At 46.3% G+C, this 26,654-nt stretch overlaps 1 protein-coding gene across 1 annotated transcript; it reads left to right on the forward strand.

Annotated features, from left to right (window-relative positions):
- The first annotated feature begins 16,454 nt into the window (after positions 1-16,454).
- On the forward strand, positions 16,455-26,211 carry LOC103629166 (uncharacterized). The gene is made up of 4 exons (XM_008650343.1): positions 16,455-16,573; positions 17,670-17,673; positions 25,542-25,781; positions 25,903-26,211. Exons 1-4 carry the CDS (start codon positions 16,455-16,457, stop codon positions 26,209-26,211), a joined length of 672 nt encoding a protein of 223 aa, XP_008648565.1.
- Positions 26,212-26,654: the final 443 nt, after the last annotated feature.

Here is a 26,654-nt window from a genome sequence, read left to right on the forward strand (position 1 = left end):
AGAGTGGTATGTTTTCTATTCTTCCTGATTCGTTGCGATCAATCGGAAGATAAAGAGGACTGAGATATACAACACCCAAAGATCAAGCCGGAGGCGCCCAGTAATCGCGCGTTATCGGGGAGAATCACCAGAGGCCGCGCCCGCGCACCGAACAGACCAGCGCCGAGCCTCGGCTGGCGTCTGCGGCCTACAGCCGAGTCTCTGGCGGCCGAGCGCTGAACACTGACGCCCCCTGCTGACACATAGGCCAGTCCAGGATCGGGACCGATCGTGCATGCGCGACGTGGGTGACTGGGTGGATGAATTCATCTTCTCTGGCCTTCCTTGCTGCTGATGTTTCCAGAGCCGGATCAATTCCATTCTTTCAGGCCTTGACACTGGGGAAGAAAGCAGCTGCTAGGTACTAGCACGCTTGTGCCATGGCTATGGCAGACCAGGTCGACACCCTGCCGCACGTGCTCCCGTGCGATCCGGTAGAATCTTGGTCAAAACGGTTGCCAGGAAAAGTGGAACCGTGACTCAATGAGTGTTGTGCGGGTGTGGCAACGGTTCGCTCCGAAAAATGTTGTACGCATGTCCGCTGCTCCGCATGTCCGTGAGATCAGGTCTCATACTGCCATGGTCGTGTACTTGCCCTTGCTTAACCAGTGAGAGCGATGTGCACATATGGTTCGTTTCTTTTGTTTGCTTCCCCGTTGAAGCCTAGATACTTAACTAATATTTCAATTTTCCATTTATCATAGTTGTGTCAGTGATGTTTAGGTACACGGATAATTATTTTAGTAAATAATCAACTGAGAATTATTAAAGTACATGTGAATGCTATACTGTATATACTTAAATCGCTTTAAATATTTATGATGCATTGAGTTTTTTGACTTATGCCGAGTAATTAAATTGTATAGTGGGTACTCGACTGCGCTGATCAAGCTACGTTATTAATCAGTTGAGTTATGACATTGACTAAGCATTGGTTGCGCCCTGACAACATGACACAGTATTTGTGTCGTAAGAACTTGGTTGCGTCATGTATTGATGTGTCGCTCTCTCGCTTAGTCGGATCACTCCTGTTGAGTCGGACCGTCATTGCCGAGTCGCGTATTTTTCGCATGCCCTGCACACACTGTCCGTCTGCCGTGATCATCGAGTCATAATTGTGCATGTTGCGTGGACTTATCGTGTACCCCGATTACCGAGCCATAATTGTGCCTGTTGCGCTTATTACGAAGGTTGGCTGTGTTGTCGTAGCCCTGATGGCCGCACACGTGTTGACACTAGATGCTAGAGCTTGTACTCGTGTGGATTGTGGTGGGTTGTTCAAGCCTCTGAAGTCACATTATACGCAACATTCATAAACAATTTTATTTGGCTCTATATTTTATTTGACTGTGTTGTGTGTCATTATATATTTATATATATGGCCAAGTGGCCATAACAACTTTATCAAGCTCTATAGTGCTTGGAAATCTTGGAAAATAAATTGAAATACAATGAAACACAGATAAGTTAATTCTCTGCTCTCTCCTCATGCATAAAGTTTTACCTGAAGTAACCCGAAGATATATAATATAATGCATAAAAGCCTTTTTAGAATTGAAGACATCGTAACTTGGGATTCTGTTAGTAAGCAAAGAGACCTTACGAAATGAATAAAGGCCAGAAATCTCGGTCATACACTGCTCAACCAGATGTTGGCACATTACTATTTGTTGTTGAACGACATGAAGCGAACTTTGAGATAAATGGCTAGTACCCTAGCAACATGAAGTTGCGAGTACATAGAAAGGTTAATAAGAAAAAAATCACTATGTTGGTGTGAAAAATCATTGTGTGTTCTCGTCGAACCACTTTAATTGTCCTATATAGGACATCTATGCTTGTGTTGCATACATCTCTCGGAATTGTAAATACTCATAGTCGCTGAATTAACTCGAGATAGTCCCTTGACGAGTATGGTATACATTATAAGTCAAATGGTAAAGTTCAGTCCTGAATGGACATATAACTGGTTGTAGCAGAACTACATTGGATTCCACCCCTTGGCATGCTTATCATAATCTTACTCTAATCTACCAGAAGTAAAAAGAGTAGAAAAATAGTCGTGAAATCCCACATCACTACACAGCTTGAAGCTAAATTGGAGATTAATTTGTCTTTGGTCTTTGGTGCCGGAAGAACCATAAGTATTGACCACTAGATTGTTAGTGATGGTAATTTGTGACAGAAATATGAAAATCTTATGGAGACCAGATGCATTCGCCCTAGTCTTGATGAATCATTCGTATGGGAGTAGTACTATCTGTTGTTGAAGCCTGGCCCCAGACGGATATCGGTCTTGTTTCGCTCTTGCCAAGAAGTTATCACCATTTGCTTAATCGAAATCTTAGTAATCATGTGATTTTTCCCAGATAAAAGAAATTCTTGGCCTTGTCTGTTCTATTCTAAAGCTTCTCTTTTTGGTGAACAATGAAGAGATCGACATATTGCTATATAGAACAATTTGGTATATAATATGAGGATAAATGTTTGCCCTGCTGGCAACACCATAAATAATTAACTATTATTATAAGTTCTCTCTCAAATTTTTATACATAAAAAATGTTGCATAAATCGATACCCAATTTCAGAACGGTATGAGTAATTGGGTAAACCATGGGCAATAATAAAATGAGCTAGACTATACATCTCTGCATATAAAAATCTCTGCTTGGCAGCATTGGTCTGATGTCGTGCACTTTACCACCATTATCTATGCACATATTCTCCTATGTGCTTGAAAGCACAATGCAACCAGTGAATGTCCTTGTGAGCACTAGACCCTGATGGTTATTTTCCTTGTTGATCTGAAGTCAACTACTTGCTCCAAACAACGAATGGTATGCATGAGCCCCTGAAGGACCCTTTGGATAAAATAGTGTTGAGCATATCAGTCTAAATCTTAATGATTGACTATGCATTTGGTAATAATAACAATAAGTTTGCAGAATTGTAACCATGAAGCAACTTGTTGTTGCGTGTCTCGCTGGATGTTGGGACTAACCCTTCATGCCGCTACATTAATCTAAGTCCATAGCTCACTGCATAAAACCCCTATCTGTAATGTGCGTAAGATTTTCCAAATAAATCACCACAATATCATACATTGCCCACAACTGGATGATTGTGGTTGGGGATTTTATCTATATGCTTTTAGAACATCTCGGCATTAGGAGGAGGAATGCCCATATAGTGTAATGCCTCAATATTCTATTAAACACACAAAAGCCAAACTAAACCTGTCGTTCGGTGTGTACTCCTGTGTATATGGAGTTCGCCAGAAATCATTGAGGAGTAACCATATTGGTTTGAATGCTTCTACCTGATGTAGATGTGGATATACCCAGGATTAATATCATATCCACATTTAAATTATTGACACTTGATCTATTCTCGGGGACGCCTGCGAATATGATCCATTGGTCTTAGTCAAAGCATATGTTCTGATTGCAGATTCACGTGGTCTGTAATAACTCTCCTCCGATGAACTCGCCCTGTTGGTGATTTGCCTCACGAAGATGTTCATCTTGACGATGAAATTCCTAGCAATGTGCGCAATATCATTGTGCTAGGAATACAGAACAATGAATCTTTCTTTTTTGGAAATGACGAAGATCATTATTAAATGTGGGAGACAAATGTGTCGACACATATCTTGCCTCTCTAGATTGCAAAGGGATCAAAAACAAAGTCCTAGGCGTGAGTGCTTGAAGCTCTCTTATCGGGTCATTGATAAATGCAATCGAGGCTGAACCAATAACCGCAAAATGAAAATCACGAGCTTGAAGTTCGAACATTTATGGGCACTATTGAAATAATGTGTGGTGAATGTGATGATTCAAGTGGTCTTGTGAGAGACCCATCCCTCATATGTGTTGAATAAACATTGTTTCGCTATGTAATATATCTGGTAAATGACATGAATTAAAATATGCAATTAATAGGATTATGAAGATCCATCATGAGATCCTAGGAGGACTCATATCTTTGAATTATAAATATACAACATATAAATCTCATACCGAATAATACATTCCTGACGAATGAACACTCTCCTATGTAGAGAGAATATCTCCTAGATGAGATTATAGTTCCTTGATGGAACCTTTCTAGAAGAAATAAAGTCTGTGTTAAACACCAAAGTTTGATAATCCCTATAAAGGGATAAAGACCCATACAGACCCGAAAAGGAATAAGATGAGGTACCAAAGGACTTGAAGATCACTGAATAAGCACATGTGCATTCCACGATCTTTACTCATGGTATTTTCCACTAGATGTGGAATTACGGTATCCTCTAAAGCCCCAATGGCAAAAACCTATAAGGTTTAGGTGTTTTAGGCAAAATATCCCCCATTATGCCAGAATGACAAACTATAACGATGTATCTGATCGATGAAAATCCCTGATGGATTACGATCTTTGATGGACATTTGTTACACCATCATATAAGTTGTAATGAATGAACGCCTGGAGCGATGAGTCATATCTAGAATATGTACTATTACAACTATAGTATCCCCTGAGTCCTGTGGAAGGACAAGTTATTTGTTTTGCACAACTATGTATACATTGCAGTGCATGATAGAATGAAAGGTGTGGCTCCCTAGCCCCATCCATGCTCATTATTCCATATGAACATTGACACATATCTTGAAGATATGTATAAGTTATGAGGGATAATGACTTTGATGGATGTCATCGTCAGGGAGAGCGGATGCTAAATCTTGATCACAGTTGTGAGACACTGAATGTCATATTGTATGCCCTGAAGGCGTCAGTTTGATCAATATGTGAACCTTTATGAAAGTTTCTATCAAATATGTAGAACTAGTCGATCGAACAACACCAGTCGAAGTGACTTATTTATGTTGATACGTGCACTTACCTCGTGTATCCTAGAAGTGAGTTGAGGTGAAATTCCTAAAATAATCCTTGCAACAGTATGCAATTTGTTTGCTAAATCAATATGTGCATAACTGCATATACTTGCTGAAGAAGTTATTTAACCATACTGAGACAATTTTTTTGCAAGGATCAGGGGGAGCACATTTCTAAAGTTAGCCTTTATAGAAGATTCAATGGAATCTAGATCTAGAAGATCGAAATATGTCCTGATGATAGTTGTTGTACTCTTTTTCCTTGGTGGGTTTTCTTGAAGTTTCTCACAAGAGGTTTTTAACGAGGCAACAAAGTGCAAATGCAATATGCGTCACCATGCGCTCTTTCTCCATATTTTCCCACTAGGTTTTTGGGAGTTTTAATGAGGCTTGTGTTGGTTGCGGTATTCGCCCAAGGGGGAGTGTTGAGAAACCCTAATGAAGGGTTATGTGGGAAAATACCGAATATGCCCCTGAGGGCTACCACGTCTCTATATATAGAACATGTACCCCATCATATGGAATAGAGAAGAAAAGAGGCCAAAGGCCCAACCCTACATCATGTGTCTTGTGTGCTCTCTGTCGTGCTTCTGGTAAGGGATATGAGTCTTCCACATCTTCTCGCGCCTAATCTGCTGATGGGAGGGAAGGGAGCGGATTTAATGATCCGTGGTAACATAGTTATCAATAGTTTTGTTTCTCGTGTGTACCGTGGTAGCTTTTGATTTCCTGAAAATGGACATCCGGATACTATTGTGTTGCTTATTGTTGGGCCACTGCAACCAATGATCCTTTCCAAATGGTTGCAAGTAAGTTTCCCCCCTCTAGAATAGAAAAAAAAACTACGTGAATGTGACACAAGTAGAAATCTCTACTTACTATTAAGGCATTAGTGTAGACTGCCCCCGCCCTCCTCTCTGCGCGTGCTTCCCTCCCCCCCGACCCCAAGCCGGCAATGGCAGCTGCATGCCCCCCCCCCACAAACCCCTCCCCCCTGCATTCCTCCCCGTCCTCTTCCTCGCCTCGTGCGCTCCGCCCATCACGTAGTCCTCGCGGAGCTTCCAAAGTCCCCCGTCCCCCAATAGACTCATCCCCATCCGTGCTCCGTCATAGCTCACATACTCCGCCTGCATCTCCAAAGCACACTGCTCCCTCTAGCTTCCCACCTCCTCTTCAGCTACTTCGCGTCCCGACGCCCCCTCATGGCCATCGCCGCCGCCACCACAGCAGCAGTTGTCTCCTATACGGCTGCCCCACGCGCCGGGGCCGCTGTCGCCTCCCACCAGGGGTTCATCATGTTTGGTGGAGGTGCCGCCCGCTTCTCTCCCACGCTGTGGTCCAATCATTGTTGTGCCACACATTGAGCGCCAGCAGCGGAACAGTGCCGAGGAGGAGGTTGATCCACCACGCCCAGTCCACCGCCGTCACCTGTGCCTGCATCCACATCGAAGTGGCCTCTGTCACTCACCACTCTAGCGTGCGGCAGGCAGCAGCGGGTGGTATGCTCGACGGTTCACAGCCGGGCTTGTGGGAGCAGGACTGGACCGCTACTGCTGTGTCGCCGCTTGTGCCTGAGAGCACCTAGAGGGGGGGTGAATAGGTGATCCTGTAAAACTTAAACTTATAGCCACAAAACTTCGATTAAGCGTTAGCACAGTTAATGCCAAGTGGCTAGAGAGAAGATCTTGCACAATACGATAATCACAAAGAATTCAACACAGAGAAGACACAGTGATTTATCCCGTGGTTCGGCCAAGTACAAAACTTGCCACTCCACGTTGTGGCGTCCCAACGGATGAGAGTTGCACTCAACTCCTCTCAAGTGATCCAATGATCAACTTGAATACCACAGTGTTATGCTTTTCTTTTCTTATCCCGTTCGCGAGGAATCTCCACAACTTGGAGCCTCTCGCCCTTATACTTTTGATGTTCACAAAGAATCACAGAGTAAGGAAGGGAAGCAACACACACAAATCCACAGCAAAATGCGCACACACACGGCCAAGAATCGAGCTCAAAAGACTATCTCAAAGTTCTCACTAGAACGGAGCTCGAATCACTGAGAATGACAAACGAATGCGCAAAGACTGAGTGTGGATGATCAAGATTGCTCTAAGGTTGCTTGGTTTTGTCCTCCATGCGCCTAGGGGTCCCTTTTATAGCCCCAAGGCAGCTAGGAGCCGTTGAGAGCAATTCTAGAAGGCTGATCTTGCCTTCTGTCGTCGGGCGCACCGGACAGTCCGGTGCACACCGGACACTGTCCGGTGCCCGATTTCCTTCCTTAAATGGCGAAGCCGACCGTTGCAGATGCGGGAGCCGTTGGCGCACCGGACATGTCCGGTGCACACCGGACAGTCCGGTGCCCCCTTCCGACCGTTGGCTCGGCCATGTGTCCCGCGCAGATCGCGCGGCCGACCGTTGGCCCGGCCGACCGTTGGCTCACCGGACAGTCCGGTGCACACCGGACAGTCCGGTGAATTTTAGCCGTACGTCGTCGGTGAATTCCTGAGAGCGGCCACTTCGCTCGAGGCAACCTGGCGCACCGGACACTGTCCGGTGCACCACCGGACAGTCCGGTGCCCCAGACCGAAACAGCCTCTTGGCTGTACACAGCCAACTCTTCTCTTTTCTTCTTCTTTCTGTTTCTGATACTTAGACAAGTATATTAGTACACAAAACCAATGTACTAAGACTTAGAAACATACCTTTGCTCTTGATTTGCACTTTGTTCATCCATGGGCATAGATTCACATTTAAGCACTTGTGTTGGCACTCAATCACCAAAATACTTAGAAATGGCCCAAGGGCACATTTCCCTTTCAATCTCCCCCTTTTTGGTGATTTATGCCAACACATCATAAAGCAACTAGAACAAGTGCAATATCACTTCAAATAAAAACTCAAATTCATTTTGATTCAAATTGGCATATATGGATCATCCTTTGCCACCACTTGGTTTGTTTTTGCAAATCAAACTCAAAATCCTATCTCTAAGTCAAATCCACTTGTAGAGACATAAAGAGAGGTTTTCCATAGAAAATTGATTCAAGATTCCAAAAACTCCCCCTTTTTCCCATAGTCAACACTTCTCCCCACAAGAGGCCAACTTTTGACAAAAGAGACAATGCAAGAGTTTTGACAGACCAAAAGCTCTATCCTACCGTTTTCAAAGTTTCTCAAGTGGTAGCTGATCCATTTATTGCTTTGGCCTTTATTTTCTCCCCCTTTGGCATCAAGCACCAAAACGGGATCAGTCTTGGCCCTTTAACCCCATTGCCTCACCAAAATCTTCAATTAAGAGCAAATAGGCAATAAGAGTTAAAAGATGAACTTGGAATAAGTTACCCTCTCATCGGAGTGCGGTGGAAGTCTTTCATGGTCCAAGTCCACCTTTTCCCTTTCAATCCTCCTTCGAGACTAAATCATCAAACTCAAGCACATGGTTAGTCTCAAAGGGTCAAGTTGTAACACATCTCCCCCTAAACATGTGCATCACTTTGCAACGGACTTGTGAGGTCCAGGGAGTGTTTGTACAACTTGAGCACCATAATAAGCAACAAAATGCAAAAAAGGAACATGATCAAAAGCATAAATACATGTATGCTATAATTCAATCCAAGTTCCGCGAATCTAAGACATTTAGCTCACTACGCAACCTGCAAAAGGTCTTCTCATCTAGAGGCTTGGTAAAGATATCGGCTAGCTGGTTCTCGGTGCTAACATGAAACACTTTGATATCTCCCTTTTGCTGGTGGTCTCTCAAAAAGTGATGTCGGATGTCAATGTGCTTTGTGCGGCTGTGCTCAACAGGATTGTCCGCCATGCGGATAGCACTCTCATTATCACATAGGAGTGGGACTTTGCTCAGATTGTAGCCAAAGTCCCTGAGGGTTTGCCTCATCCAAAGTAGTTGCGCGCAACACTGTCCTGCGGCAACGTACTCGGCCTCAGCGGTGGATAGGGCAACGGAGGTTTGTTTCTTAGAGTTCCATGACACCAGGGACCTTCCTAAGAATTGGCACGTCCCCGATGTACTCTTCCTATCGACCTTACATCCAGCATAGTCGGAATCTGAGTATCCAACCAAGTCAAAGGTAGACCCCTTTGGATACTAGAGCCCGAAGCAAGGCGTAGCAACCAAATATCTAAGAATTCGCTTCACCGCCACTAAGTGACACTCCTTAGGATCGGATTGAAATCTAGCACACATGCATACGCTAAGCATAATGTCCGGTCTACTAGCACATAAATAAAGTAAAGACCCTATCATTGACCGGTATGCTTTTTGATCAACGGACTTACCTCCTTTGTTGAGGTCGGTGTGTCCGTCGGTCCCCATCGGAGTCTTTGCGGGCTTGGCGTGGCGTCCTTCATCCCAAACCGCTTTAGCAGATCTTGCGTGTACTTCGTTTGGGAGATGAAGGTGTCGTCCTTGAGTTGCTTCACTTGGAACCCAAGGAAGTAGTTCAACTCGCCCATCATCGACATCTCGAATTTCTGCGTCATCACCCTGCTAAACTCTTCACAAGACTTTTGGTTAGTAGAACCAAATATTATGTCATCGACATAAATTTGGCACACAAACAAATCACCATCACATGTCTTAGTAAAAAGAGTTGAATCGGCTTTCCCAACCTTGAAAGCATTAACAATTAGAAAGTCTCTAAGGCATTCATACCATGCTCTTGGGGCTTGCTTAAGTCCATAGAGCGCCTTAGAGAGCTTACACACGTGGTCGGGGTACCGTTCATCCTCGAAGCCAGGGGGTTGCTCTACGTACACCTCCTCCTTGATTGGCCCGTTGAGGAAGGCGCTCTTCACATCCATTTGGTACAGCCTGAAAGAATGGTGAGCGGCATATGCTAGCAAGATACGAATTGATTCTAGCCTAGCCACAGGAGCAAACGTCTCCTCAAAGTCCAAACCTGCGACTTGGGCATAACCTTTTGCCACAAGTCGAGCCTTGTTCCTCGTCACCACCCCGTGCTCGTCCTGTTTGTTGCGGAACACCCACTTGGTTCCCACAACATTTTGCTTGGGACGAGGCACCAGTGTCCAAACTTCATTGCGCTTGAAGTTGTTGAGTTCCTCAAAAATTAACTAATCGAGATCGAGTAGTTACTCCCTTGCTAATGTCACCCAGAATTTGGTCGACGGGATGATCCCTTTGAATCATCGCTCGAACTTGGGTCGGAGGTGCCGGTTGCGCTTCTTCCTCCATCACGTGAACATCTTGTGCTCCCCCTAGATCACACGCCTCCTTTTGATGAACCTGTTCATCATCTTGAGGTGGGGGATGCACCGTTGTTGAGGAAGAAGGTTGATCTCGTTCATCTTGTTCCTGTGGCCGCACTTCTCCAATCGCCATGGTTCGTATAGCGGCCGTCGGAACATCTTCTTCATCTACATCATCACAATCAACAACTTGCTCTCTTGGAGAGCCATTAGTCTCATCAAATACAACGTCGCTAGAGACTTCAACCAAACCCGATGATTTGTTGAAGACTCTATACGCCTTTGTATTTGAGTCATAACCTAACAAAAACCCTTCTACAGCTTTGGGAGCAAATTTTGAATTTCTACCCTTCTTCACTAGAATGTAGCATTTGCTCCCAAATACACGAAAGTAAGATACATTGGGTTTGTTACCGGTTAGTAGCTCATACGAAGTCTTCTTGAGGAGGCGATGAAGGTAGACCCTGTTGATGGCGTGGCAAGCCGTGTTCACGGCTTCCGACCAGAAACACTCGGGGGTCTTGAATTCTCCAAGCATCGTCCTCGCCATATCGATTAGCGTCCTGTTCTTCCTCTCTACTACACCATTTTGCTGTGGTGTGTAGGGAGCAGAGAACTCGTGCTTGATCCCTTCCTCCTCAAGGAACTCCTCCACTTGAAGGTTCTTGAACTCGGACCCATTGTCGCTCCTTATCTTCTTCACCTTGAGCTCAAACTCATTTTGAGCTCTCCTGAGGAAGCGCTTGAGGGTCCCTTGGGTTTCAGACTTATCCTGCAAAAAGAACACCCAAGTGAAGCGGGAAAAGTCATCGACAATAACTAGACCATACTTACTTCCCCCTATGCTGAGATAGGCGACGGGTCCGAAGAGGTCCATATGCAGCAGCTCCAGAGGTCTTGAAGTGGTCATCACATTCTTGCTGTGATGCGCTCCTCCCACCTGTTTACCTGCTTGACAAGCTGCACAAGGTCTATCTTTTTCGAATTGTACGTTAGTCAAACCTATCACGTGTTCTCCCTTTAGAAGCTTGTGAAGGTTCTTCATCCCCACATGTGCTAAGCGGCGATGCCACAGCCAGCCCATGCTAGTCTTAGCAATTAAGCATGCATCTAGATCGGCCTCTTCTTTTGCAAAATCAACTAAGTAAAGCTTGCCGTCTAATACACCCTTAAAAGCTAGTGAACCATCACTTCTTCTAAAGACAGACACATCTACATTTGTAAATAGACAGTTATATCCCATATTGCATAATTGACTAACAGATAACAGATTATATCCAAGAGACTCTACTAAAAACACATTAGAGATAGAGTGCTCATTAGAAATTGCAATTTTACCTAACCCTTTTACCTTGCCTTGATTCCCATCACCGAATATAATTGAATCTTGGGAATCCTTATTCTTGACGTAGGAGGTGAACATCTTCTTCTCCCCCGTCATATGGTTTGTGCATCCGCTGTCGATAATCCAGCTTGAACCCCCGGATGCATAAACCTGCAAGGCAAATTTAGGCTTGGGACTTAGGTACCCAACTCTTGTTGGGTCCTACAAGGTTAGTTACAATTTCCTTAGGGATCCAAATGCAAGTTTTATCACCCTTGCATTTTGCCCCTAACTTCCTAGCAATTACCTTTTTATCCTTTCTACAAATTGCAAAGGAAGCATTCAAAGCATGATATATTGTAGAAGGTTCATTAACTTTCCTAGGAACATTAACAACATTTCTCCTAGGCATATTATGAACAACATTTCTCCTACCAACATTTCTATCATGCACATAGAAAGAACTAGAAGCAACCATGTCATGAGAATCATAAACATATGAATCAAAAACATTATAACTTCTATTTGCATTTCTAGTATGTCTCCTATCATGATACATAAAAGCATGGTTCTTTTTAGCACTACCAGCCATAGGGGCCTTCCCTTTCTCCTTGGCGGGAATGGGAGCCTTATGGCTTGTTAAGTTCTTGGCTTCCCTTTTGTAGCCAAGTCCATCCTTAATTGAGGGGTGTCTACCAATCGTGTAGGCATCCCTTGCAAATTTTAGCTTGTCAAATTCATTCTTGCTAGTCTTAAGTTGGGCATTAAGACTAGCTAATTCATCATTTAATTTGGAAATTGAAACTAAATGATCACTACAAGCATCAATGTCAATATCTTTACACCTATTACAAGTTTCAACAATTTCTACACAAGAATTAGATTTACTCGCTACTTCTAGTTTAGCATTTAAATCATCATTAAAACTCTTTAACTTGGCAATAGTTTCATGACAAGAAGATAATTCACTAGAGAGCATTTCATTCCTCTTAATTTCTAGAGCAAGAGATTTCTGAGCTTCTACAAATTTATCATGTTCTTCATACAACAAATCCTCTTGCTTTTCTAAAAGTATATTCCTATCATTCAAGGCATCAATCAATTCATTAATTTTGTCTACCTTGGTTCTATCTAATCCCTTGAATAAGCATGAGTAATCTATCTCATCATCATCACTAGACTCATCCTCACTTGAAGAAGCATAAGTACTAGTATTATGAGTGCTTACTTTCTTCTCCCTTGCCATGAGGCAAGTGTGTCGCTCGTTGGGGAAGAGGGATGACTTGTTGAAGGCAGTGGCGGCGAGTCCTTCATTGTCGGAGTCGGACGAAGAGCAGTCTGAATCCCACTCCTTGCCAAGATGAGCCTCGCCCTTTGCCTTCTTATAGTTCTTCTTTTTCTCCCTCTTGTTCCCTTGGTCCTGATCACTATCATTGTCGGGACAGTTAGCAATAAAATGACCAAGCTTACCACATTTGAAGCATGAGCGCTTCCCCTTGGCTTTGGTCTTGCTTGGCTGTCCCTTGCGACCTTTAAGCACCGTCTTGAATCTTTTGATGATGAGAGCCATCTCTTCATCATTAAGTCCGGCCGCCTCAATCTGTGCCACCTTGCTAGGTAGCGCCTCCTTGCTTCGTGTTGCTTTGAGAGCAAGGGGTTGCGGCTCGTTGATCGGACCATTCAAGGCGTCGTCCACGTACCTTGCCTCCTTGATCATCATTCGCCCACTAACGAATTTCCCAAGAACTTCTTCGGGCGACATCTTGGTGTACCTGGGATTTTCACGTATATTGTTCACCAAATGAGGATCAAGAACAGTAAATGACCTTAGCATTAGGCGGACGACGTCGTGGTCCGTCCATCGCGTGCTCCCGTAGCTCCTTATTTTGTTGATAAGGGTCTTGAGCCGGTTGTATGTTTGCGTCGGCTCCTCCCCCTTATCATCGCAAACCGTCCAAGTTCGCCTTCCACCAACTCAATTTTGGTGAGCAAGGTGACGTTGTTTCCCTCATGAGAGATCTTGAGGGTGTTCCAGATCTGCTCGGCATTGTCCAAGCCGCTCACCTTGTGATACTCGTCCCTGCACAAAGAGGCTAGCAATACAGTAGTAGCTTGTGCATTTCTATGAATCTGTTCATTAATAAACATAGGGTTATCCGAGCTATCAAATTTCATTCCACTTTCCACAATCTCCCAAATGCTTGGATGGAGAGAAAATAGGTGAGTACGCATTTTGTGGCTCCAAAATCCGTAATCCTCTCCATCAAAGTGAGGGGGCTTGCCAAGTGGAATGGGAAGCAATTGAGCATTTGAACTATGCGGGATGCGCGAATAATCGAAAGAAAAGTTTGAGTTAACCGTCTTTCGTCTATCGTAGTCGTCGTCGTCCTTTTGGGATGAGAAAGATTCGTCGCTGTCGTAGTAGACAATTTCCTTGATGCGCCTTGTCTTCTTCTTCCTCCCGTCTTTTCTTTTGTGGCCCGAGCCTGAGTCGGTGGGCTTGTCATCATTGAGTTCGTTGATGAAGGTCTCCTTCTCCTTGTCGTTGATCACCATCCCCTTGCCCTTAGGATCCATCTCTTCGGGCGGTTAGTCCCTTTCTTGAAGAGAACGGCTTTGATACCAATTGAGAGCACCTAGAGGGGGGGGGTGAATAGGTGATCCTGTAAAACTTAAACTTATAGCCACAAAACTTCGATTAAGCGTTAGCACAGTTAATGCCAAGTGGCTAGAGAGAAGATCTTGCACAATACGATAATCACAAAGAATTCAACACAGAGAAGACACAGTGATTTATCCCGTGGTTCGGCCAAGTACAAAACTTGCCTACTCCACGTTGTGGCGTCCCAACGGACGAGAGTTGCACTCAACTCCTCTCAAGTGATCCAATGATCAACTTGAATACCACAGTGTTATGCTTTTCTTTTCTTATCCCGTTCGCGAGGAATCTCCACAACTTGGAGCCTCTCGCCCTTATACTTTTGATGTTCACAAAGAATCACGGAGTAAGGAAGGGAAGCAACACACACAAATCCACAGCAAAATGCGCACACACACGGCCAAGAATCGAGCTCAAAAGACTATCTCAAAGTTCTCACTAGAACGGAGCTCGAATCACTGAGAATGACAAACGAATGCGCAAAGACTGAGTGTGGATGATCAAGATTGCTCTAAGGTTGCTTGGTTTTGTCCTCCATGCGCCTAGGGGTCCCTTTTATAGCCCCAAGGCAGCTAGGAGCCGTTGAGAGCAATTCTAGAAGGCTGATCTTGCCTTCTGTCGTCGGGCGCACCGGACAGTCCGGTGCACACCGGACACTGTCCGGTGCCCGATTTCCTTCCTTAAATGGCGAAGCCGACCGTTGCAGATGCGGGAGCCGTTGGCGCACCGGACATGTCCGGTGCACACCGGACAGTCCGGTGCCCCCTTCCGACCGTTGGCTCGGCCACGTGTCTCGCACAGATCGCGCGGCCGACCGTTGGCCCGGCCGACCGTTGGCTCACCGGACAGTCCGGTGCACACCGGACAGTCCGGTGAATTTTAGCCGTACGTCGTCGGCGAATTCCCGAGAGCGGCCACTTCGCTCGAGGCAACCTGGCGCACCGGACACTGTCCGGTGCACCACCGGACAGTCCGGTGCCCCAGACCGAAACAGCCTCTTGGCTGTACACAGCCAACTCTTCTCTTTTCTTCTTCTTTCTGTTTCTGATACTTAGACAAGTATATTAGTACACAAAACCAATGTACTAAGACTTAGAAACATACCTTTGCTCTTGATTTGCACTTTGTTCATCCATGGGCATAGATTCACATTTAAGCACTTGTGTTGGCACAAAATCACCAAAATACTTAGAAATGGCCCAAGGGCACATTTCCCTTTCAGTGCCACATCACACTAGCTATGTGTTTGGCGTTTCATATGTAGAGGAGGAGCAGAACCCCACATGGCCACATATGCATTGAATAGAATATTATAAATTAAATAGAAGAAAGATGACCAATAATGTAATAGTCATCGACCGGATTATTAAGTGATCACAGATGATGGTTCTGTTAATATAGGTGAGATGGAAACAACACGCAGATGGCTATCCACCTGTAGCTTGATGATCCATTACAGTTATGTGAATATAAGTCATTTAATATAAGCATCTAATGATATCATAATCTAGATATCTCTACTACTTCATAAGGCCTAATGTGGACGTTCACAATGCTTCACCATGCCTCCACCTACCTCCGCCCCCGCCACACCTAGCACCCAAACCGCGCCCGCTCCCCGCGCGATGACCCCTCATCCCGCCGCCGCACCCACGGTTCCCCCACCGCCCACCTCTGTCCCCCTACACGCCCGCGTCGCCAGCACCGTGTCGGCATGCGGATCTCACCCACGCCTGGAGGCTCCTAGCCCCTGCTGTGCACGAAGATCTCGCTCCCGCGCGGATGGAAGCGGATCTCGCCCACGCCCCATAGGCTCCCAGCCCCTGTCGTGCCCTGCCCTCCTCGTGCCCGTGGATCTCGCTCCCGCCTACGTAGGCTCCCAACCACCACCGTGTCCCTGCCCCGACCCAGAACTCACCGAATACGACGCCGTCAGCTCCTCAACACCCTCCACCGACTCCGACACCGTCAGGTCCTCAACATCCTCCATCGCGTCCCGCTCGCCGTCCCCCCGCGGCGTGCTTTCTGTTGGGCTCCCCCTCTCGCCTTGCGATGCTCAAAGACATCGATGAAGACGAGGGCGGCCTGCTCCCTCAGATTTGAGTTCGGTGACAAAGTGCTCCCCTCCACCGGCAACGGGGTGCTCAAGATCGTCATCGCCCAGTTCCTCACCGAGCTCCCACGTGGCCATGTTGAGCCATGTCCATGTTGCGCCCATGTGGCCTTCTTGGAAACTGGAATGAACCCTCGAGTTTTAATGGCCTTCAATTTTTGCTACTCCGTAGTCTCCGCCACTGCGTCACACCACCGTGTCACAGCAATGCCGCCGCCACGGCGAAAGCGGAAGGCGGCCCCATCCGAGCCACGGCGGCACCCACCGTCCCGCCTGGAATTTCATGCCATAGTGGACGGCGCGTGGTACGAGGCACGCGTGGCTATGTGAGAGCACCTAGAGGGGGGGTGAATAGGTGATCCTGTAAAAACTTAAACTTATAGCCACAAAAACTTGTTAAGTGTTAGCACAATGATTGCCAAGTGGCTAGAAAGGAGTCTCAACAAAACACAATACCACGAAAGATAAATCACAGAGATGACACAGTGGTTTATCCCGTGGTTCGGCCAAGACCAACGCTTGCCTACTCCACGTTGTGGCGTCCCAATGGACGAGGGTTGCAATCAACCCCTCTCAAGCGGTCCAAAGACCCACTTGAATACCACGGTGTTTTGCTTGCTTTTTCTCAATCCCGTTTGCGAGGAATCTCCACAACTTGGAGCCTCTCGCCCTTACAATTGAAGTTCACAAAGAACACAAAGCAAAGGGGGAATGAGCAACGCACACAAGACTTCAAAAGATCAGAGCAACAACACGCACACAAGTCGCAACAAGAGCTCGCAACACAACTCAAAGAGTTCGCAACTCAACAAGAGCTCTAGATGCTATCACAATGAAACGAGTGCGTGAGATCGATGTCTTGGTGCTTAGGAATGTTGTAGGAATGCTTGGTGTTCTCCTCCATGCGCCTAGGGGTCCCTTTTATAGCCCCAAGGCAGCTAGGAGCCGTTGAGAACAAATCTGGAAGGCCATCCTTGCCTTCTGTCATCGGGCGCACCGGACAGTCCGGTGCACACCGGACAGTGTCCGGTGCCCGATTCCTTTCCTTAAATGGCGAAGCCAACCGTTGCAGATCTGGGAGCCATTGGCGCACCGGACATGTCCGGTGCACACCGGACAGTCCGGTGCCCCCTTCCGACGTTGGCTTGGCCACGTGTCGCGCGCAGAATCCGCGGTCGACCGTTGGCCTGGCCGACCGTTGGCTCACTGGACAGTCCGGTGCACACCGGACAGTCCGGTGAATTTTAGCCGTACGCCGTCAGCAAATTCCCGAGAGCGGCCTCTTCGGCCGAGGCAGCCTGGCGCACCGGACACTGTCCGGTGCACCACCGGACACAGTCCGGTGCTCCAGACCGAAGCAGCCTTCTGGCTGTACACAGCCAACTCTTTTCTTTTCTTTTTATTCCTGTTTCCAATACTTAGACAAGTATATTAGTACACAAAACCAATGTACTAAGACTTAGAAACATACCTTTGCTCTTGATTTGCACTTTATTCATCCATGACATAAATTCACATTTAAGCACTTGAGTTGGCACTCAATCACCAAAATACTTAGAAATGGCCCAAGGGCACATTTCCCTTTCAATCTCCCCCTTTTTGGTGATTTATGCCAACACAACATAAAGCAACTAGAACAAGTGCAAAATCACTTCAAATAAAACTCAAATTGATTTTGATTCAATTTTGGCATATATGGATCGTCCTTTGCCACCACTTGGTTTGTTTTTGCAAATCAAACTAAAATCTCTATCTCTAAGTCAAACACACATGTTGAAGCATAAAGAGAGTCATTCCAAAAGAGATTGATCAAAGATTTCAAAAACTTCCCCTTTTTCCCATAATCAACATTTCTCCCCACAAGAGGCCAACTTTTGACAAAAGAAACAATGCAAGAGTTTTGACACACCAAAAGCTCTATCCTACTATTTTCAAAATCTCTCAAGTGGTAGCTGATCCATTTATCGCTTTGGCCTTTATTTTCTCCCCCTTTGGCATCAAGCACCAAAACGGGATCAATCTTGGCCCTTTAACCCCATTGCCTCACCAAAATCTTCAATTAAGAGCAAATAGGCAATAAGAGTTTAAAGATGAACTTGGAATAAGTTACCCTCTCATCGGAGTGCAGTGGAAGTCTTTCATGGTCCAAGTCCACCTTTTTCCCTTTCAATCCTCCTTCGAGACTACCTTATCAAACTCAAACACATGGTTAGTCTCCAAGGGTCAAGTTGTAACACATCTCCCCCTAAACATGTGCATCACTTTGCAACGGACTTGTGAGGTCCAGGGAGTGTTTGTACAACTTGAGCACCATAATAAGCAACAAAATGCAGAAAGAAACATGATCATAAGGCATAGATACATGTATGCTACAATTCAATCCAAGTTCCGCGAATCTAAGACATTTAGCTCACTACGCAACCTACAAAAGGTCTTCTCATCTAGAGGCTTGGTAAAGATATCGGCTAGCTGGTTCTCGGTGCTAACATGAAACACTTCGATATCCCCCTTTTGCTGGTGGTCTCTCAAAAAGTGATGCCGGATGTCTATGTGCTTTGTGCGGCTGTGTTCAACAGGATTTTCCGCCATGCGGATAGCACTCTCATTATCACATAGGAGTGGGACTTTGCTCAGATTGTAGCCAAAGTCCCGGAGGGTTTGCCTCATCCAGAGTAGTTGCGCGCAACACTGTCCTGCGGCAACGTACTCGGCCTCAGCGGTGGATAGGGCAACGGAGGTTTGTTTCTTAGAGTTCCATGACACCAGGGACCTTCCTAAGAATTGGCACGTCCCCGATGTACTCTTCCTATCGACCTTACATCCAGCATAGTCGGAGTCTGAGTATCCAACTAAGTCAAAGGTAGACCCCTTTGGATACCAGAGCCCGAAGCAAGGCGTAGCAACCAAATATCTAAGAATTCGCTTCACCGCCACTAAGTGACACTCCTTAGGATCGGATTGAAATCTAGCACACATGCATACACTAAGCATAATATCCGGTCTACTAGCACATAAATAAAGTAAAGACCCTATCATTGACCGGTATGCTTTTTGATCAACGGACTTACCTCCTTTGTTGAGGTCGGTGTGTCCGTCGGTTCCCATCGGCGTCTTTGCGGGCTTGGCGTCCTTCATCCCAAACCTCTTTAGCAAGTCTTGCGTATACTTCGTTTGGGAGATGAAGGTGCCTTCCTTGAGTTGCTTCACTTGGAACCCAAGGAAGTAGTTCAACTCGCCCATCATCGACATCTCGAATTTCTGCGTCATCACCCTACTAAACTCTTCACAAGACTTTTGGTTAGTAGAACCAAATATTATGTCATCGACATAAATTTGGCACACAAACAAATCACCATCACATGTCTTAGTGAACAGAGTTGGATCGGCTTTCCCAACCTTGAAAGCATTAGCAAGTAAAAAGTCTCTAAGGCATTCATACCATGCTCTTGGGGCTTGCTTAAGTCCATAGAGCGCCTTAGAGAGCTTACACACGTGGTCGGGGTACCGTTCATCCTCGAAGCCAGGGGGTTGCTCTACGTACACCTCCTCCTTGATTGGCCCGTTGAGGAAAGCGCTCTTCACATCCATTTGGTACAACCTGAAAGAATGGTGAGTGGCATATGCTAGCAAGATACGAATTGATTCTAGCCTAGCCACAGGAGCAAAAGTCTCCTCGAAATTCAAACCTGCGACTTGGGCATAACCTTTTGCCACAAGTCGAGCCTTGTTCCTCGTCACCACCCCGTGCTCGTCCTGTTTGTTGCGGAACACCCACTTGGTTCCCACAACATTTTGCTTGGGACGAGGCACCAGTGTCCAAACTTCATTGCGTTTGAAGTTGTTGAGCTCCTCCTGCATGGCCAACACCCAGTCCGGATCTAGCAAGGCCTCCTCTACCCTGAAAGGCTCAATAGAAGAGACAAAGGAGTAATGCTCACAAAAATTAACTAATCGAGATCGGGTAGTTACTCCCTTGCTAATGTCACCCAGAATTTGGTCGACGGGATGATCCCTTTGAATCATCGCTCGAACTTGGGTTGGAGGTGCTGGTTGCGCTTCTTCCTCCATCACGTGAACATCTTGTGCTCCCCCTTGATCACACGCCTCCTTTGGATGAACCTGTTCATCATCTTGAGGTGGAGGATGCACCGTTGTTGAGGAAGAAGGTTGATCTCGTTCATCTTGTTCCTGTGGCCGCACTTCTCCAATCGCCATGGTACGTATAGCGGTCGTCGGAACATCTTCTTCATCTGCATCATCACAATCAACAACTTGCTCTCTTGGAGAGCCATTAGTCTCATCAAATACAACGTCGCTAGAGACTTCAACCAAACCCGATGATTTGTTGAAGACTCTATACGCCTTTGTATTTGAGTCATAACCTAACAAAAACCCTTCTACAGCTTTGGGAGCAAATTTAGAATTTCTACCCTTCTTCACTAGAATGTAGCAATTGCTCCCAAATACACGAAAGTAAGATACATTGGGTTTGTTACCGGTTAGTAGCTCATATGATGTATTCTTGAGGAGGCGGTGAAGGTAGACCCTGTTGATGGCGTGACAAGCCGTGTTCACGGCTTCCGACCAGAAACACTCGGGGGTCTTGAATTCTCCAAGCATCGTCCTCACCATATCGATTAGCGTCCTGTTCTTCCTCTCTACCACACCATTTTGCTGTGGTGTGTAGGGAGCGGAGAACTCGTGCTTGATCCCTTCCTCCTCAAGGAACTCCTCCACTTGAAGGTTCTTGAATTCGGACCCGTTGTCGCTCCTTATCTTCTTCACCTTGAGCTCAAACTCATTTTGAGCTCTCCTTAGGAAGCGCTTGAGGGTCCCTTGGGTTTCAGACTTATCCTGCAAAAAGAACACCCAAGTGAAGCGGGAAAAGTCATCAACAATAACTAGACCATACTTACTTCCCCCTATGCTCAGATAGGCGACGGGTCCGAAGAGGTCCATATGCAGCAGCTCCAGGGGTCTTGAAGTGGTCATCACATTCTTGCTGTGATGCGCTCCTCCCACCTGTTTCCCTGCTTGACAAGCTGCACAAGGTCTATCTTTTTCGAAATGAACATTGGTTAGACCTATCACATGTTCTCCCTTTAGAAGCTTGTGGAGGTTCTTCATCCCCACATGTGCTAAGCGGCGATGCCACAGCCAGCCCATGCAAGTCTTAGCCATTAAGCATGCATCTAGACCGGCTTCTTCTTTTGCAAAATCAACTAGGTAAAGCTTGCCGTCTAATACACCCTTAAAAGCTAGTGAACCATCACATCTTCTAAAGACAGACACATCTATATTTGTAAATAGACAGTTATATCCCATATGACATAATTGACTAACAGATAGCAAGTTATATCCAAGACTCTCCACTAGAAACACATTAGAGATAGAATACTCATTGGAGATTGCAATTTTACCTAGCCCTTTTACCTTGCCTTGATTCCCGTCACCGAATATAATTGAATCTTGGGAATCCTTATTCTTGATGTAGGAGGTGAACATCTTCTTCTCCCCCGTCATATGGTTTGTGCATCCGCTATCAATAATCCAGCTTGAGCCCCCGGATGCATAAACCTGCAAGGCAAATTTAGGCTTGGGACTTAGGTACCCAACTCTTGTTGGGTCCTACAAGGTTAGTCACAATTGTCTTAGGGACCCAAATGCAAGTTTTGTCACCCTTGCATTTTGCCCCTAATTTCTTAGCAATCACCTTTCTATCCTTTCTACAAATTGCAAAGGAAGCATTCAAAGCATGATATATTGTAGAAGGTTCATTAACTTTCCTAGGAATATTAACAACATCTCTTCTAGGCATATTATGAACAACATTCCTTCTACCAACATTTCTATCATGCACATATGAAGAACTAGAAGCAAACATAGCATGAGAAACATAAGCATGTGAATCAAAAGCATCATAACTTCTAAAAGCATTTCTAGAATTTTTCCTATCATGATACAAAAAGGCATGGTTCTTTTTAGCACTAGTAGCCATAGGGGCCTTCCCTTTCTCCTTAGCGGGAATGGGAGCCTTATGGCTTGTTAAGTTCTTGGCTTCCCTTTTGAAGCCAAGTCCATCCTTAATTGAGGGGTGTCTACCAATCGTGTAGGCATCCCTTGCAAATTTTAGCTTATCAAATTCGCTTTTGCTAGCCTTAAGTTGAGCATTAAGACTAGCCACTTCATCATTCAATTTAGAAATTGAAACTAGATGTTTACTACAAGCATCAACATTAAGATCTTTACACCTAGTGCACGTTTCAACAATTTCTACACAAGATGTTGATTTACTAGCTACTTCTAGTTTAGCATTTAAGTCATCATTAACACTCTTTAAAGTAGCAATGTTTTCATGACAAGAAGATAATTCACTAGAAAGCACTTCATTTCTTTTAACTTCTAAAGCATAGGATTTTTGTGCCTCTACAAACTTATCATGTTCATCATACAACAAATCCTCTTGCTTTTCTAAAAGCCTATCCTTTTCATTCAAGGCATCAATCAATTCATTGATTTTATCAATTTTATTTCTATCCAATCCCTTGAACAAACTAGAGTAATCTATTTCATCCTCACTAGACTCATCGTCACTAGAAGAATCATAAGTGACATCATTACGAGTGATTACCTTCTTCTCTCTTGCCATGAGGCAAGTGTGACGCTCGTTGGGGAAGAGGGATGACTTGTTGAATGCAGTGGCGGCGAGTCCCTCATTGTCGGAGTCAGACGAGGAGCAGTCCGAATCCCACTCCTTGCCAAGATGAGCCTCGCCCTTTGCCTTCTTATAATTCTTTTTCTTCTCCCTCTTGTTCCCTTGGTCCTGATCACTATCATTGTCGGAACAGTTAGCAATAAAATGACCAAGCTTACCGCATTTGAAGCACGAACGCTTCCCCTTGGCTTTGGTCTTGCTTGGCTGTCCCTTGCGACCTTTAAGCGCCGTCTTGAATCTTTTGATGATGAGGGCCATCTCTTCTTCATTAAGTCCGGCCGCCTCAATTTGTGCCACCCTGCTAGGTAGCGCCTCCTTGCTTCTTGTTGCCTTGAGAGCAAGGGGTTGAGGCTCGTTGATCGGTCCATTCAAGGCGTCGTCCACGTATCTTGCCTCCTTGATCATCATCCGCCCGCTTACGAATTTTCCGAGTACCTCCTCGGGCGTCATCTTCGTGTACCTAGGATTCTCACGAATATTGTTCACGAGATGAGGATCAAGAACGGTAAATGACCTTAGCATTAGGCGGACGACGTCGTGATCCGTCCATCGCGTGCTTCCGTAGCTCCTTATTTTGTTGATAAGGATCTTGAGCCGGTTGTATGTTTGCGTCGGCTCCTCGCCCCTTATCATCGCGAATCGTCCGAGCTCGCCCTCCACCAACTCCATCTTGGTGAGTAAGGTGACATCATTCCCCTCATGAGAGATCTTGAGGGTGTCCCAAATCTGCTTGGCATTGTCCAAGCCGCTCACCTTGTGATACTCGTTCCTGCACAAGGAGGCTAGCAACACAGTAGTAGCTTGTGCATTTTTATGGATCTGTTCATTAATAAACGAAGGACTATCCGAGCTATCAAATTTCATCCCACTTTCCACAATCTCCCAAATGCTTGGATGGAGAGAAAATAGGTGTGTATGCATTTTGTGACTCCAAAATCCGTAGTCCTCTCCATCAAAGTGAGGAGGCTTGCCAAGTGGAATGGGGAGCAAATGAGCATTTGAGCTGTGCGGAATGCGCGAATAATCAAAAGAAAAGTTTGAGTTAACCGTCTTTTGTTTGTCGTAGTCGTCGTCCTTGTGGGAAGAAGTAGACTCGCCGCTGTCGTAGTAGACGATCTCCTTGATACGTCTTGTCTTCTTCTTCTTCCCATCTTTACGTCTGTGGCCCGAGCCAGAGTCGTTAAATTTGTCATCTTTTGGCTCGTTGACGAAGGACTCCTTTTCCTTGTCGTTGATCACGATTCCCTTCCCCTTAGGATCCATCTCTTCGGGCGATTAGTCCCTTCTTGAAGAGAACGGCTCTGATACCAATTGAGAGCACCTAGAGGGGGGGTGAATAGGTGATCCTGTAAAAACTTAAACTTATAGCCACAAAAACTTGTTAAGTGTTAGCACAATGATTGCCAAGTGGCTAGAAAGGAGTCTCAACAAAACACAATACCACGAAAGATCAATCACAGAGATGACACAGTGGTTTATCCCGTGGTTCGGCCAAGACCAACGCTTGCCTACTCCACGTTGTGGCGTCCCAACGGACGAGGGTTGCAATCAACCCCTCTCAAGCGGTCCAAAGACCCACTTGAATACCACGGTGTTTTGCTTGCTTTTTCTCAATCCCGTTTGCGAGGAATCTCCACAACTTGGAGCCTCTCGCCCTTACAATTGAAGTTCACAAAGAACACAGAGCAAAGGGGGAATGAGCAACGCACACAAGACTTCAAAAGATCAGAGCAACAACACGCACACAAGTCGCAACAAGAGCTCGCAACACAACTCAAAGAGTTCGCAACTCAACAAGAGCTCTAGATGCTATCACAATGAAACGAGTGTGTGAGATCGATGTCTTGGTGCTTAGGAATGTTGTAGGAATGCTTGGTGTTCTCCTCCATGCGCCTAGGGGTCCCTTTTATAGCCCCAAGGCAGCTAGGAGCCGTTGAGAACAAATCTGGAAGGCCATCCTTGCCTTCTGTCATCGGGCGCACCGGACAGTCCGGTGCACACCGGACAGTGTCCGGTGCCCGATTCCTTTCCTTAAATGGCGAAGCCAACCGTTGCAGATCTGGGAGCCGTTGGCGCACCGGACATGTCCGGTGCACACCGGACAGTCCGGTGCCCCCTTCCGACCGTTGGCTTGGCCACGTGTCGCGCGCAGAATCCACGGTCGACCGTTGGCCTGGCCGACCGTTGGCTCACCGGACAGTCCGGTGCACACCGGACAGTCCGGTGAATTTTAGCCGTACGCCGTCAGCAAATTCCCGAGAGCGGCCTCTTCGGCCGAGGCAGCCTGGCGCACCGGACACTGTCCGGTGCACCACCGGACAGTCCGGTGCTCCAGACCGAAGCAGCCTTCTGGCTGTACACAGCCAACTCTTTTCTTTTCTTTTTCTTCCTGTTTCCAATACTTAGACAAGTATATTAGTACACAAAACCAATGTACTAAGACTTAGAAACATACCTTTGCTCTTGATTTGCACTTTATTCATCCATGACATAAATTCACATTTAAGCACTTGAGTTGGCACTCAATCACCAAAATACTTAGAAATGGCCCAAGGGCACATTTCCCTTTCACTATGCAGTGCGGCGCGCTGCGGGTCATGTACGAGGAGTTCCTCGAGGAGCAGGACGAGTGGTACGACCCCACCGCGCTCGCCGCTTCCTCCGCGTGGGATGTAGCCAAGCTCCGTGCCAGGTTCTGTGTGCCATCCACACCCCTAGAAGACACCCAGTGTCGCGATCTCCATGCCGGCGCGCGGCTCTATGTCTCTTGTTCGCTCGACGACGACAACCTCAAGTTCTACGACGTCGTCCTCGATTCGGTGCGTTCCTTCCCTTTCATCATTGCACATAATACGTAGATGCAAATGACAACACCGGTTGTTTTATTTCTTGTTTGGTGTTTGAGATTTGAGACCGTGAGAGCTGGACACGCTGATGCAGGTGTTTACAGCGGCTCACCAGATCGCTAATGGCATGGAGCGGTGCGTGTGCCGTTTTGCGGTGCAGTGGTCAGATGGACCGCATGCTGGGAGCATGGAGGAGGTCAGCATTGAGCGGGTTTGCTGCTTGCAGTCCTCGCCGGTGCAAGATCCAGTGCTTATCGAGTTCCTAGACGGCGTGACCAAGCTGGTCGGGGATACCAACGGGGAAACGATGTCTCAGGAGATCCGCGCCGCACCGGCAGCCGAAGGCGGCGTCCCTGCAAACGCGCCACCGGGATTTCAACGGAAATTTGGGTCCAGCAAGTAGGCAAGCAGCAAACGGTTTGATGTGCGTGGTGCCGAGGCTGGCTATTTGTTGCCTTTGATTTTGTGTTGCTGCAACAATCTGATCATGCACATAAATCTTCTCTTCCAAATTCTCTATCCACTTGGTTTGAGTTCATCCATTAAAATACTAACTAATGTTTCGTTCATGGATCATGGTTACTTGGACGCCCGCGCATGGGGACCCGGACCCGGACCCGGAGCGCAACGTGGCCACGTGGAACACCATGCTACTCGTTCGGCACGAATGAGTGGATGACGGCCAGAGGTTGTTCAGCAAAATGCCTGAGAGGAACGTGGTTTCGTATACAACCATGGTGGACCAGGACCCGGCCTCGTGAAGGCTGGGAAGGCCGAAATAGATCCCACAGTTGAGATCGACCTCGCCGACACGCAGGTAATCGTCATGATCTCAGTGAATGTGAG

This window comes from Zea mays, chromosome 6 (genome assembly GCF_902167145.1).
Source record: "Zea mays cultivar B73 chromosome 6, Zm-B73-REFERENCE-NAM-5.0, whole genome shotgun sequence".
NCBI lineage: Eukaryota > Viridiplantae > Streptophyta > Magnoliopsida > Poales > Poaceae > Zea > Zea mays.